A 13,762-nucleotide genomic window follows, 5' to 3' on the forward strand; every position below is an offset into this window, starting at 1 on the left:
TACCTTTTTCTACACATTTTTTTTTTCAATATCTACTTCTTTCTTCTACTCAAAATATATTTCTTTTTATTCTTTTATCCGAACTTTTTCCTCCTTCCTCTAAAAACTTTTTTGCAATGATCATATATTTCACTCGCTAAATCTCAATGTTTCTTTCTTTTTTCTCTAACTGATTTTTTTCTTTGTATATTTTGTAAGTCTCTTTATATATTTATAAGACATGTATACGATGTTTATTATTAAAAGATGAGATATAAAGATATTCAAATAGATATATTTGAAAATTATTTTGTTAAAATTTTTAGTTTTAATTCTATATAAGTTGTTAAGATTTTAGTTAACATTATTTGTGTATTTATCTTTATTTTTATTTTTTATATAAAATAATTTATTTATATTTATTTGAAATACGGGACATGCATATATCAAGTAAAATATATTAATTATATAATCATATAAAATTAATGTAATAGAAATTAAATTATTTAAATATAAAAAATAAAAGATGTCATAGATTAAAATTAATTATAATATATTATATTATATACTAATAAAACAAATTAAAATTTCTTTAAATAAAATATATTATATTAAGAAGCAAGAAAATATAAATAAAGTGAGAAGGTGATAGCTGAAAATAATTATTTTGGAATCCGTGAAATTAAAACAAATTTATTAAATAAAATTATTAAATTAATAAAAATATGATTAGGTTTTGTTTTCTTGTTTTTCTTTTTCACGTAACTTTTTTTACCAACGCAAACGTATATTTTCCGTGCGTCCAGAGAGAAGGTTGTGTCCGGCCCAAATAACAGTGTCTGACACCGCATCGTACGCGCTTCCGGCAGGTGTCCGTGTCTGGTGCGCCTCCGAAACAGGGAAGCGCGGTTCCAACGCCGTGTCAGAACTTCCTAGCTTACAAGATATTCATATTGTCTAGGACTTAAATGCATTCCAGAATATGTCTGCTTACAACCCTGAACATATAAAAAGTTGACCATGTTACACAGTATGAAATTGGATGAATAACTTAGGAAACATAGAACTTATCACAACTGCTCATGAGCACTTACATGAACAAATCGTCAGGGATGTGATCCTCCATTACTATCAAGTGTTCTGCGTAGCAGTAATTTTCCCTCTTTCCAGGCTGCTATAGTATGAGTCTCAAGTTGTTCTTGAGTCAAATTCGAACCATGATTTCCCAGCTGAAATTATGTTTGTCGAATAACAACTTAATTTGAAGAAATATACCTCATGAATTCCATTATAAGACCATATATTAGATGCTGAAAAACCAACAACAAACGATTATGATGACAACATGAGGGTTCTTAAACCATGCATATCTAACATTGGAGGACTAGAAGATATTTACCTAAAGACAATAGCACCAACGAGGTTCAAGAATGCAAATACTTTCAAAGTTTTTTAAGAAAATGCCTCTTTAAATTATTTTATATTATTCTACAGCAGTTAAATAAATGATTTATTATTAGCCTAAAATGACGTAACAGATTCTTTTAAAATTTTCATTTTTTTACCAGTTTATAAGTTTTTACTTTAATCAATTTGTGACCGGCTCTTAAGTACCTTAAAATATCAATGTTATAAAATTATGTTTTGTAGGACACAGATCATGACGTTTACCAAAAACAGGCACAAGAGAGTTGCATAAATGTTTTTATTCCCCACAAACCTCTTTCAGTATTAGAATGAAGTCCATTGCACTAAGAACTCCAACAAACTGACTCCTGCTAAAGTCCCATAGAGGAGCCATAGATACGCCCTGAAAGCAAATTGCATTCAAATTCATACAAGGTAAACTCATACGTGCAGAGATGGGTATAACTTCCACAAACATGGGCATGTGCCCTCATGTAAGTTAAAAGGAAAAGAGGGGGAGGCCCAGTAATAAATGGAATAAAGAGGCCTGGAAAACCTGTTCATAAAGAACATGGAATGCTTGCTTCACAGGTAAATTTATATCCAAGGCAATGATCTGCAATGATAATAAACCAATCAAGAAAAATTAGTTAAAGCAAAGTAAATTTCACATTCTTATTGAATAAGGAGGAGGGAATTGAGAATGTAAAATATTCAAACCTTCCCTGACTCGGGAAGCAAATCATAAGCAGTATGTGTAGACAAGAATACAGATATACGCTGGCGAGAGAACACTAGATCAGACACGGGCATCCTGGAATTAGCTTCCTGTTAAATTGTGAGGTCATGTCAAGTAGCCCTTTTGTACTGCATATAGTCTAAGACTACAATAAATTAAGAAATAAGGTATGAAATATGATACTATTTGAAATGGCATTCATGTGAAGAAAAGTTAAGATGTATAATTATTCAAAGCAAAAAGAAGACTAAAAGATCCAATTCTTTTCGGCGTCATTTTTTTTTATTTTATATAAAATAGTTAAAGGAAGAAAAAGGAGAATTTAACCATAGAACCATAAATTATGAGTGTGTTTGTTATAAGGTTTGCAACTTAAAAGATAATTTAACCACAGAGCCATACATTATGAGTGTGTTTCAAGATTTACAACTTTATTCTTCGAAATGTAAACTCAGGAATGCAATATTCCCATAGCAAAGTCAGTCCTCACCATGTAAGATTAAATAATACCTAAACCATTTTGTGAGATGGCATATATGGAGGCAATCCTATTGGGAAAAATCTAAGTCTCACATTTACTACAGATGGCAACAAAATTCAGTATACAGTGGAGGCAATCCTTACCCCTTATAAAGTCGGTTTTGTATAGGGTTGAGTTAGGTCTAAATCACTTTGTAAGATATTGCAAAGAGCAGTCTCGGGTGTCAAGCTCCAGTCTCAATGAGAATACTATCCAAACACAAAAACATAGTAACAGCAAATGGAGGAAAGGAAACTTACCATATTGTCAATCTCCATTTGGAATCTACCAGGTGCTTCATTACTTAAGATTGAAGGTAAGATATCTGGTTCTCTCACTAAATAAATAGTATTCACTACTCCACAGCTTCCACTTACAGATGGCTGCTGCTCATCATGCCGCCACTCACCATCTACATTAAATTTGTACTGCACATGACTGGAAACAAGATTTTCCCTGTCAGAATAAATCAGTTACTCTTTCCATATTGTGTTTAGCAGTACTTTAACGTTTCCTAAAGCATCATAGATATTATATCAACTAGATGGGTTATATTAAACATACCAACACTATAAGTGGTTGTGAAAGGAAAGAAAGTGAAGTACCACATAGATAAATTAAATATTAAATTTTTATTTACATACATACGAGTTATGGAACATTTCAAGAAACATGAGATAAACAAATCTGGATGTGAAAAAAAATGTGAGCAAGAGTTCTATTTATCCAACATTTGTTCCATGATAAAACAAAATACAAACACAACCTGCCAAACTTCTTCAACTCCTACAATAAGAAAATTAATTCCCAAGAGAATACGGAAAACAATCATACAAATGGCAAACCATTTTAGTGACACTAAAGAATTGGTAGAACTTATCAAAATATCACATTGAATATTTATTCATGAGTTTGAATAATGATCAAATAATTCTTGCCAAAGTAGCTTAAACAAGAGTTCAAAACTTATACAGACTTTCAATTGTACAAATAGGAAATAGCTGCAAGTCAAATTGAGATCATGTAAAATTGATAGGCTGGCAGCTCCAGCAATATGACAGGCTTCAAGCCCATGAAGTATAGTTGTTGATAGAGGATAGTTTGATTGGAAATCTAAGTCATAATAAACTTAAAGAGTTAAATGGTTCTATTTAGTCTAATCTACCACAAAATTGATCATCCTTATTCTGAGAAAACAAGCTTGCTTGATTTCCTCAATAGTCAAAATGACAAAAATTACCCAAAGGTTTTAGCATTTATCCAACCATCAATGTTTACTGTTCACTCTTTACAAAAACTCCAACGGGGCAAGACCTACTTCCTTGCCTTCCATGAAGGCCATGCCAACTTTTACCCATCAATTACTGGTACAAACTCCTAATGAAAGTTTAAAATTATCAAGGGGTTCCTTACCAATTTCCACAAAATCTAAATTTACAAGCACACTTCTCTTATTTGGTTTTCATTTTTCCCAGCAAGATCAGCAAACACAATTTGACAAGATCATCCCCTCATACTGATCTTTCAAAGAGAAGCGCATGCTTTTGAACATAACGGCCATCAAGCACAAACGTACATACATGCAAGTAAACGATGTAAAAGTGCCAATCATACTGAGGATTATTTCCTCGTGTTTGCCAACCAAATTCAAATAGGCAAAACAACCTGATGAAACCCCGGCATTAAGTTGCAAACAACTTGAAACACAGCAGGGCAACCCTCCATCGGAGACATAGCTATATGATCTGACCATCTGCGTATACAATACAAGTCAGCATTAATAAATCAATTCCCATTCGTGACATCACAAAAACGAAAAACCACAAAATCCCGTATTCACATCCATAACACTAAACGAAAAGCTAATCTTCTCCTTTTGACGGGAACAACTGCATGGTTGGAATTACCTGATCTTGATCTTGAGTAAACTGATGCTTTATAGTCCTTTTTAGCTGATTATCATTAGACACAGAGGTCTTCCTATTTTCCAAGCTTTGGACCATTTTCTTAGCATTATTTTGGTTATCAGCATTACCAATTTTCATTTTGCCATATACCAGCATACCAGCTTCCATTACACTTGGTGAATCATCATAGTAGCTACCCTTACTTTCTCTTAAATTATCAAACACCTTAGATTCATCTTCCTCTTCAATTGGCAGATATTGCAGTTCTCTCACCTGCAATAACTTTCCTTCACAAAGTACACTGGTACCAGCCAACTTTTGATCAATGTTTTCAGAAATGTTCTTGTTATTGTTTATTTCACTCATATGTTTGGCCTATTCATGTGTATCAGCAACATTTACCTCAACTTCACCCACTGGATTAACAGGTACAGGTTTAAATTCTCTTAAATCAGATGGTTTCCCTCCATGCACCAAACTGGTATCAATAACCGTGAATTTTATCTGATCTGTATTGTAAGTTGAAGCTCGAGGCTTGAGGTAACTTTGACGATGGTAATCAGAATCATCATCCTTATCAGATCCCCTTGCTGGCTCTTCATCATCACAGCTACCAACTTTAGCTTCTTCAAGATCAAGAAGATTCGGCTCAGCTACCACTTTGTTCAAGACATCACTAGCTGAATCAAAGTAATGATCACCTTTCACAAGTTTTCTCCTTGAAAAGGTCTTAACACCTGGGATAAGAAAAACCAGATAATAATCTTTGGAGCTCACATAACCTCTATTTTTTGGATGCTCAGAGTGCCACCCTCTTGCTAGTAAGCGAGGCCAAACAGCTTCCCAAAAGAGATCATTACTTCTAGCCTTGCTCAGTCGAAATCCTGTTAAAAAATTCAAAATATCACTTGGTTCAAGAGAAGACCAAGCTTTGCAAGTTGGCACTGAAAACACCTTATTGTTCTTCACAGGTTCCAGAACAAGAGTAGTAAGATCATCCTTCTCCTTACCAATACCAACTGCTCCCATAAGAATACCGAGTCCAACAGTGGATTTTATAGAAGATATGTATTCTTCTAAAGAAGTTCTGCCCTCAGTATATGACTTAGAAACCTGATTAGAGCAAAAGTAAAGTGAGAGTGAAGCATATAAATATACAAATGAAACGATAAACAAATACATGTCCACTGGCCATAAAGGCTGAATCAATCAACCACCATTAGACCACAATAAGAACATAATACAATGTATGTTAAACAGGCTAAGTCACTCATCCAACAAATGAAACATACTTGTTGTAGTTCAATAACAACACTGAAGATGAGATGACACTGTTGATACCTGTAGCAGAGTATCTTTAGATTCTCCTGAGACAAGGGGAATCAAGCTAAAATACACAGCATGCATTACTCTTTTTTCCCGCTCAAAGTCAAGTGTTTCAGCATAGATAAAGGAACTAAGAAGCAAACATCAGAAAGGATGTAGTAACCCTGGAAATTCATCCTTGACATTCTAAACTAATTTCCAGTCTCTAGAAAATATACAAAGGTCCATTTTCTAGTAGAGAAGGCACACGGAAAGGACAAAGATGAAGAAGTTAAGTTTTCTGTACTCAATAAGCCAACTTCATGGGAGAAGAAGTCCCCAAGAAGAATGAAAATGAACTCAACATAATCTATTCATCACACTTTATACAAGAAACCCATAACTGTGAATTGACTGAAATTGACCAGACCTGCCATACATTTGTAAAAGCAAGTCATAAGGCTGGAAATGATAGCACATATATATAGAAAATGAATGCAGATGCAGAATCTGTACCATTGCAGTGTGCGGACTAAGAAAACTGTTTAGTGGAGGAAATTGAGAATAGCTATTGTAGTGTTCCAAAACTCAAGTTTAAATTTAAAATTTAACTACGTCTATTTGAGCTCTTTACATTGTTTTCCATAAAAATAGAGGTTCAACTATCATAAAAGATTTCTTGCATATGCGGGATGCACATATTATTTGTTTACAGTCGTCATAAACATAAATGTTCTAGGAAAATAATTACCAGAGCAGAAGACATCTGCTCCAGACAAATCACCTGGCTATTCCAACATGAATCAACCTAGAGATAAACCGGTGAAAATCCACAGTTCAGTAAACAAATTCAACAATGTCAAAAGCAAGTACAAATGCAACGGAGTGGATTCAATTTCATGGAACAAAATTTATAAGATGCAAATATAATACATAACCAGCTGCATTCAAAAACAAATTGGAATGTATCTATTGCATCAGTTCAGAAGTAATGAAAGTCATCACATCTCATGGTACACAATTTAGAGTTGCAGATGTAATAATACATAACCCAGTAGTGTTAAAAGAAAATTGGTACACAAAGAACGCCTTTCAAATTTCTCCTCTGTAACCTCCAGATCCAAAATAATCCTTTCTATTATTTGCAATCGCCATGCTCTTCTGATGTTCTAATTTGGGACAATCACGGATACGATGACCAAGTCCACCACAATATGCACATCCCTTGACTCCACTTATGCCTGTGATTTCATCATTATCTTCCATTGGATCGTTCAACTCAGCCAAAACTGGGGGAATCCTTTGTTTTGCTTCTTGCAATAGGTGTTTCAAATCAAGTAATGTTGTTTCACTTTGATTCTTGTTTATAAATGTCGTAGCTATACCAGTTTTCCCACACCTACCAGTTCGTCCAATCCTATGGACATAATTTTCAATTTCAGCTGGCATGTCATAGTTAATGACGTGCTGAATATCAGGAAAATCCAAACCTTTGGATGCAACATCAGTTGCCACCAACACATCTTTCTTGCCAGCCTTAAAAGCTGCAATGGCATACTCTCTCTCTTCCTGATCCTTGCCACCATGAATTGCCACTGCTTCCACTCCTTTCAAGAGAAGGTATTCATGGATGTCATCAACGTCAGCCTTATTCTCACAAAATATCAGAACTGGTGGTGGGGTTTTTTGTAGGCACTCAAGGAGATAAACTATTTTTGCCTCCTGCTTAACATACTCTACCTCCTGAATTACATCAAGATTTGCTGCCCCTGCACGTCCCACATTGACAATGATAGGTTTCACCAAAGCACTCCTGGCAAAGTTCTGAATTTTTGTTGGCATGGTTGCAGAGAATAGAAGAGTCTGCCTTTGAGCTTTGAAGTGATCAAAGACTTCTCTAATATCATCTTCAAATCCCAGATCCACCAGCCGATCAGCCTCATCTAATGTTAAATACCTGCAGTTGTCAAGATTCATTTTCTTCTTGGCCAACATATCCTTCAACCTCCCAGGAGTGGCAACAACAATATGAACACCCTTCTTCACAATCTCAAGCTGCGATCTCATATCCACTCCACCAATACAAAGCAAAGGCCTGAGCTCCGGATATCCGGCTTCTTTCAAAGGTATCAAGAATTGTTCCACGACTTCATAAGTCTGCCTAGCCAGTTCCCTTGATGGGCAAATAATCAAACCAAACGGGCCTTCTCCAGGAACAATAGGCATCATAATTTCCTCTTGCATTGCCACCATGATCATTGGTAGCACAAAGACAAGAGTTTTTCCAGAGCCTGTGAATGCAATCCCAATCATATCCCGGCCAGACAAGATTACAGGAAGTCCTTGCACCTGAATAGGTGTTGGTTGCACAATCCCCTTAGCTTTCAACTTCTTCAAAACTGGGTCAGGAAACCTCATATCCTTAAAATTCTTAATTGGGGGTGGGATCTCTCCACCATCAACTATTATATGCCACTGCTTCCGAATCAAATCACACTCCTTCTTGGACATCCTTCTTACATGCAAAGGTGGCTTCCACCCTGTTGGCAAAGGTTCCGAGTAAGTGATTCCCTTAGCCAATTCTCGGACAGACATGAGAGTTTTTCTATCCGACAAGTTTTCAATCATCTCCTTCTCCTGCTGAACAATCTGTTCCGTCACACTGATCTCGGGTTGTTCTCGTTTCATCTGTGAAGCTTTAACCAGCAGACTAGGCTTAGATTCGGCCACTCTCAGTTTCTCTAAATCATCATCAGTGACCAAAGGGGCCTTCCCCTTGCGTTGGAGAATCTTCTGAGCCTCAATGGCCCGACGCTTGGCCACGGGCACATACTCCTCATAATCGTCCTCTTCTTCCATTTTTGCCGCCAATTTGTGCTCAAAGGAACAGTTCTTCTGGTCCTGTTATTATTCTAAACAAAAAACCTAAAGTAAGCAACAAAATCACACAACAAAATAATCCAAAGCATAAGAGCTAAACCTAATATATCCATGTATCACAGCAGCACAGTCGACAACAGCAGCACAGGATGAGAATGAATTATTTAAAACCCTAAAAAGAACTATCAGTGCAGCAAGAGTGTTATGCAACAGGATAAAAAAAATTAAGAAATCAAATCTTAGACTCATGCCTCCATATATTCCTTCACCCAAAACAACCCGAGATTAAGTTTGAGAATCTTAACAGAAGCAGACATTCTTCCGAGCCGAAAAACTAAATCAACAGATAAAAATATTAAACAGAAACAAACATTGTCAAATACATACCCATAAACTATTTGATTCGGTCAAAGTAAAATTTGCAATTCGTGAAATGAAATTCACCCTCTGAATGAAACCGCGCAAAAGAGGAGATATAATATCGTAATATCGATGTTGGAACGAGAGAAATTACCTTTGATATCCGAGTAAACTGTTCTAAGGGTTGAGAGAGAAGAAAGGAAAAGAAGGACCAAAGTACAGAATGAATGCCTCTTGTATTTATCTTACAGAGTTGAAGGAAAGGGAGAGACTATGGTACAGAATTTATCAACAAAAGCATGGTCTAGTGTTTTGGTTTTGTTTTAAAACAATTTTATTTGGTATTAGAAACATATGCGTCTCTTTTTTTTTAAATAATTAATTTAATTAGATAACGCAATGCATTTCTTCTGTTTTGGTAAGCCATTTTGCAGATTTGAGATTAATAGTAACGTTGACGATAACTACATTTTGTCAATATAAACACAGTTACACAAATGCTCTTTGTCCTCTGTAGAAGAGTAGAGACCAAAAGGAGAAGAAGTACTACTGCACCACATAAAACTCAATAATCTGAAAAAGAACCTAATTTCACTGTCAAAGGGAACTATCAGAAACCAAACAATATACTCAGTAAACAATTACTACGACCAAAACCTGTAAGGAAGAAAAACTAAATGTTAGACTTAGAATACTAGTAAATTTTATAGACAAACTTTAAAGCATAAGGAAATTAACAAAACCAAAGCTTAGTGAATATTTGTCCCAACTTTTGAAGGATGAAGCACTATAGTCATTGAAAGTAACTCTATAAGTTGCTTAGTTGTTTCTTATATTTTTGTTTTGCATAGTTTATTTGTATAAATATTAGTTATGTTATGTACATGCCTCTTTTATTATAAATTTTATTATCCATATATATATATATATATAATGGTATGTTGAGTTAACATTTTGTGAATTAAGAACGATTTATACTTAATGGTATGATATTAAAAAATGTTTTTCACAAATGTAGCACACTATTAATATCATTAAATATTCAACTTAGCATTTTATAACTGTAATATCCTAATTAATTATATTTACACTACTAAGTGAACTACTACAAGTTCATGAAATAACATGTATTTATAGTCGTCCATGAAATCTCAATAATACATTTTTCCAGAATATATAATTTTTTTCAACGGAATGGAGTATTTATACAATACAAAATTATACATTTGTATTAACGATACTCTATTCGACTATCATTATCCTCCTACCTGTATTATTCTCTGTTTATATATAACATACAATCATCCTAAAAAAAACATTATCAAACAAAAAAACAAGGTAAACTAATAATATTTTTTACTATCACATATTATCCGTATGTAAATATTTAAATATAAATATCAATCCACAGTTTACACGTATCATCACATTTAACTATTTATGACTAAGGCCAAATTTTCATTACATCGGAAACATTCTCACTTTTTCTAGCACTTCTACATGAGTCAATCTCCGATATGGTTTCCTTGAAATACAACTAATCTTATTTTTACTTATAAATTTAATCTTTGATGGTAATCACGTTATTTGACTGTTTAAAAACAACATCCAAAATGCGACCTTTAATAATTAAACTGATTAAATTTGAATACATTTTTGTAACTACTTTATTTATACTAGCATTTTTTTAATTTTCAAGAAATTTAAATTATGATCAATAATAAATATATAATTTTTAAAATAATTGTTAATATAAAATTAAAAAAAAAATAAGATACGTAAAAAAATTATTAAAAATAAATTATTTATAAAATAATTAATTTTTAAAATAACTAAGGATAAAATAGGTATTATGAAATGTAGACACAAAAAGAAAAATATTTTTATTGTTATAGATAGATATAGATAGATAATATATGAAAATATATCTAAAATAACATGAGGTCTCGTCATTAAATAAGAAATTATATATTTATTTGTGATGTAGTGTATTTTTTTTATCTTGAACACATAAAGAAAAAGAAATGCAACTCTTAGTAGGTAAATATAGGAAAGAAATAATCAAGTTAATATTATTAATTTTGCACACAAGATTAAAGAAAAATAATATGATAATTATTCAAAAATATCAATACAAATACGTATATAAAAGGAAATACAAATGTTGACACGAATGAGAATAGTTAATTTCAGTAATTTCATGCATCAAAATTAAAGAAAAACAATGTCATAATTATTTCAAAATTTCTATAAACTTATACTCCTAATATATATATATATATATACACGAATTGAGAATAGTTAATTTCAGTAATTTCATGCATCAAAATTAAAGAAAAACAATATCATAATTATTTCAAAATTTCTATAAGCTTACACTCCTAATATATATATACAAAATATTATTTAAATCCGTATTTTTATCTTGAGAGTTTGATGCAAATTTAATTGAGATGCAGACTTATAAAATTTTAAGAGTCATATTACAATATGAAATATTATGGGTCATATAATTACAATATGAGATATTATGAGGTTGATAATTTATAGAGATTGTAAAAATACGAGAGATATAAGATATAAGTGGCAAGAGGGATATTTTATTTTATTCATATATTTTCTTTCTTTATCTGTCCATCTATCCATCTATCTATCTATCTATCTATCTATCTATCTATCTATCTATCTATCTATCTATCTATCTATCTATCTATCTATCTATCTATCTATCTATCTATCTATCTATATATATATATATATATATATATATATATATATATATATATATATATATATATATAACAAAATGTAATAAAATATAAAGTGAGATGACTTTACGTAATTTTTCCAAAAAATAAAGTCACAAATTATTGATCCAAAAAATTTCTTTTTCTAGACTCAGACTTAAATAAGTGCGGATTTAAACGAATGTTTAATATATATTACAAAAAAATAAATATACAATTAAATATGAGAGAAAAAAACCTAATTTTGTATATTTCATAAAAAATCATTATACATAATATTATTGTAATGTCTCATTTAATTATTAAGCGAAATTAAAAGAAACGTCACACATATATAGTACAATAGCGCAATCATGGGGTCTCAGACACAACCCTTACAATTCTAGGCACACCACGATGCCAAAGAAAACTGGATAAAAGTATAACAGAAGGAAATAGAGTATTAAGGAGTCAAGCAATACATGGGCCCTAGCCCTAACAAAATCCAAAAGAAACATGAAGTTCAGCTCAAAGACTATGCAGCGGGGTCGTCTCTCTTCTACTGACCACGAATGCCTCTCGCATCTGCTCCCATCAATAAATTGATGATCATCACAAGAGTAGAAGAACACCATACAGAGCAAATAAATAAGCAAAGGGTAAGCTAGAGCCAAAACCAGTTCATCACAGTAATCAGATACATATTCACAGTCCATTTCACTTACATCACACAAGCATGTTAAGACCCTCCAAACAATACACTAAGACTCGACTCATCCGGATACATATAACCTAGTCGGATTCAGCGAATGCTTGCACTTGTGGTAGATACCTTTGCTAACCCCCGAGCTGCTCACCCCCGAGCTATATGTTACAAGTGTTACAATGAATCAATTTCCCTCACCACAAGGTCAACCCTTAATGAATTTCAGGCCTCCTGCTACTCTCACCACATGAGTTAGTCTGCTCTAAGTGAGACTAACTGACTCCTTAGAGTGTCAAGATGCGATCCTTACCAAGTTATATAGATGGGGCACCACCATGAACACCCACTAACAGGGGCCATGGAATTACGTCCCGACCACTGAAGCACGACCCTAAAATCCCACCTAGAGACTTAAAGGAATTACGTACTAACCCCATACCAAATATATATACAAACAGCCAAGCAATAGATACATATATCATGCATAGAAACCTCATACCAACTTCCATAACCAACCCTCATTTATCACAGGTTGAATCAATGCCAACTCGTTATTCCCAACCATGCATAAAGTACTTTCACTCATACCAATATCATGCCATCAGACTACCAACCATCAAGGTCCATTGTTGCTCATGCCAAATTCGTGACCCCACACATATATACATATATATACATCCAACCCCTCATGTACAATTCATATAAAGATCAAGCCAAGCTCACAATTTCCCACATATAATCCTCTCCCAATCATGCATAATCATTCCCATTAAGCCCTCATTCAGTAACTCAAACAAGCACAAGCTAAACATCCAAACACATAGGGAAAATCAACTCGGGACGCATCCTTACCCAACACTTCGCTCAGGCTGGAGGGTCTCGCTCAAGCGAGAAGGACTCTTGCTCAGGCGAGCTCCTTTTTCGCCTAGGCGAGAGCTCGACAAGGAGAATAGTAGCCCCTGCGTAATCTCGCTTAGGCGATATCCCCTTCGCCTAGGCGAGACATCTGCTCACTCAAAACGAGTTTTGGTCGCTTGAGCGACAACTCGCGTAGAAAGCCCTAAGCGAGCCTCTGCTCATCTCACCTAGGTGAGACAAGCTCACTTGGGCAAGATTATCAGTGTTCGCCATTGTTCACGCCTACATCACACATAAACATACACCAAATAGGAAAAACCAGCCAGCCCAAGCATCCATGACAGTATATCAAACTCGAAAATCATGAAACTAAAA

The 13,762-nt window shown here is 33.8% G+C and overlaps 1 protein-coding gene and 1 pseudogene across 9 annotated transcripts; both read right to left on the bottom strand.

The window, feature by feature from the left end:
• Positions 1-656: 656 nt before the first annotated feature.
• On the bottom strand, positions 657-6,860 carry LOC114173530 (sucrose nonfermenting 4-like protein). Of its 7 annotated transcripts, XM_028057994.2 has the most exons (8): positions 4,553-5,569; positions 4,311-4,398; positions 2,906-3,073; positions 2,107-2,214; positions 1,943-2,002; positions 1,700-1,789; positions 1,074-1,208; positions 657-977 (listed from the first exon to the last, which is right to left on the bottom strand). In XM_028057994.2, exons 2-7 carry the CDS (start codon positions 4,377-4,379, stop codon positions 1,086-1,088), a joined length of 618 nt encoding a protein of 205 aa, XP_027913795.2. In that variant the 5' UTR covers positions 4,380-4,398; positions 4,553-5,569; the 3' UTR covers positions 657-977; positions 1,074-1,085. The 7 variants fall into 7 exon arrangements, 2 of the variants coding, with proteins under 2 accessions (XP_027913795.2, XP_085525990.1); XM_085669864.1 differs by lacking the exon at positions 657-977 and having other exon boundaries at positions 1,074-1,289; XR_014992999.1 differs by lacking the exons at positions 657-977; positions 1,074-1,208; positions 1,700-1,789; positions 1,943-2,002 and adding an exon at positions 6,609-6,860 and having other exon boundaries at positions 2,136-2,270; positions 2,906-3,083; positions 4,553-5,232; positions 5,335-5,436; positions 5,563-5,665.
• Positions 6,804-9,431, bottom strand: LOC114173529 (DEAD-box ATP-dependent RNA helicase 35 pseudogene; annotated as a pseudogene). 2 transcript variants are annotated; one of them, XR_014992994.1, is made up of 2 exons: positions 9,252-9,431; positions 6,804-8,769 (listed from the first exon to the last, which is right to left on the bottom strand). The product of XR_014992994.1 is annotated as a DEAD-box ATP-dependent RNA helicase 35 pseudogene, transcript variant X1 (transcript). The 2 variants fall into 2 exon arrangements; XR_014992995.1 differs by having other exon boundaries at positions 9,125-9,415.
• Positions 9,432-13,762: the final 4,331 nt, after the last annotated feature.

This window comes from Vigna unguiculata, chromosome 2, assembly GCF_037176805.1.
Source record: "Vigna unguiculata cultivar grain cowpea cultivar isolate G323 ecotype 2 chromosome 2, ASM3717680v1, whole genome shotgun sequence".
Lineage (NCBI taxonomy): Eukaryota > Viridiplantae > Streptophyta > Magnoliopsida > Fabales > Fabaceae > Vigna > Vigna unguiculata.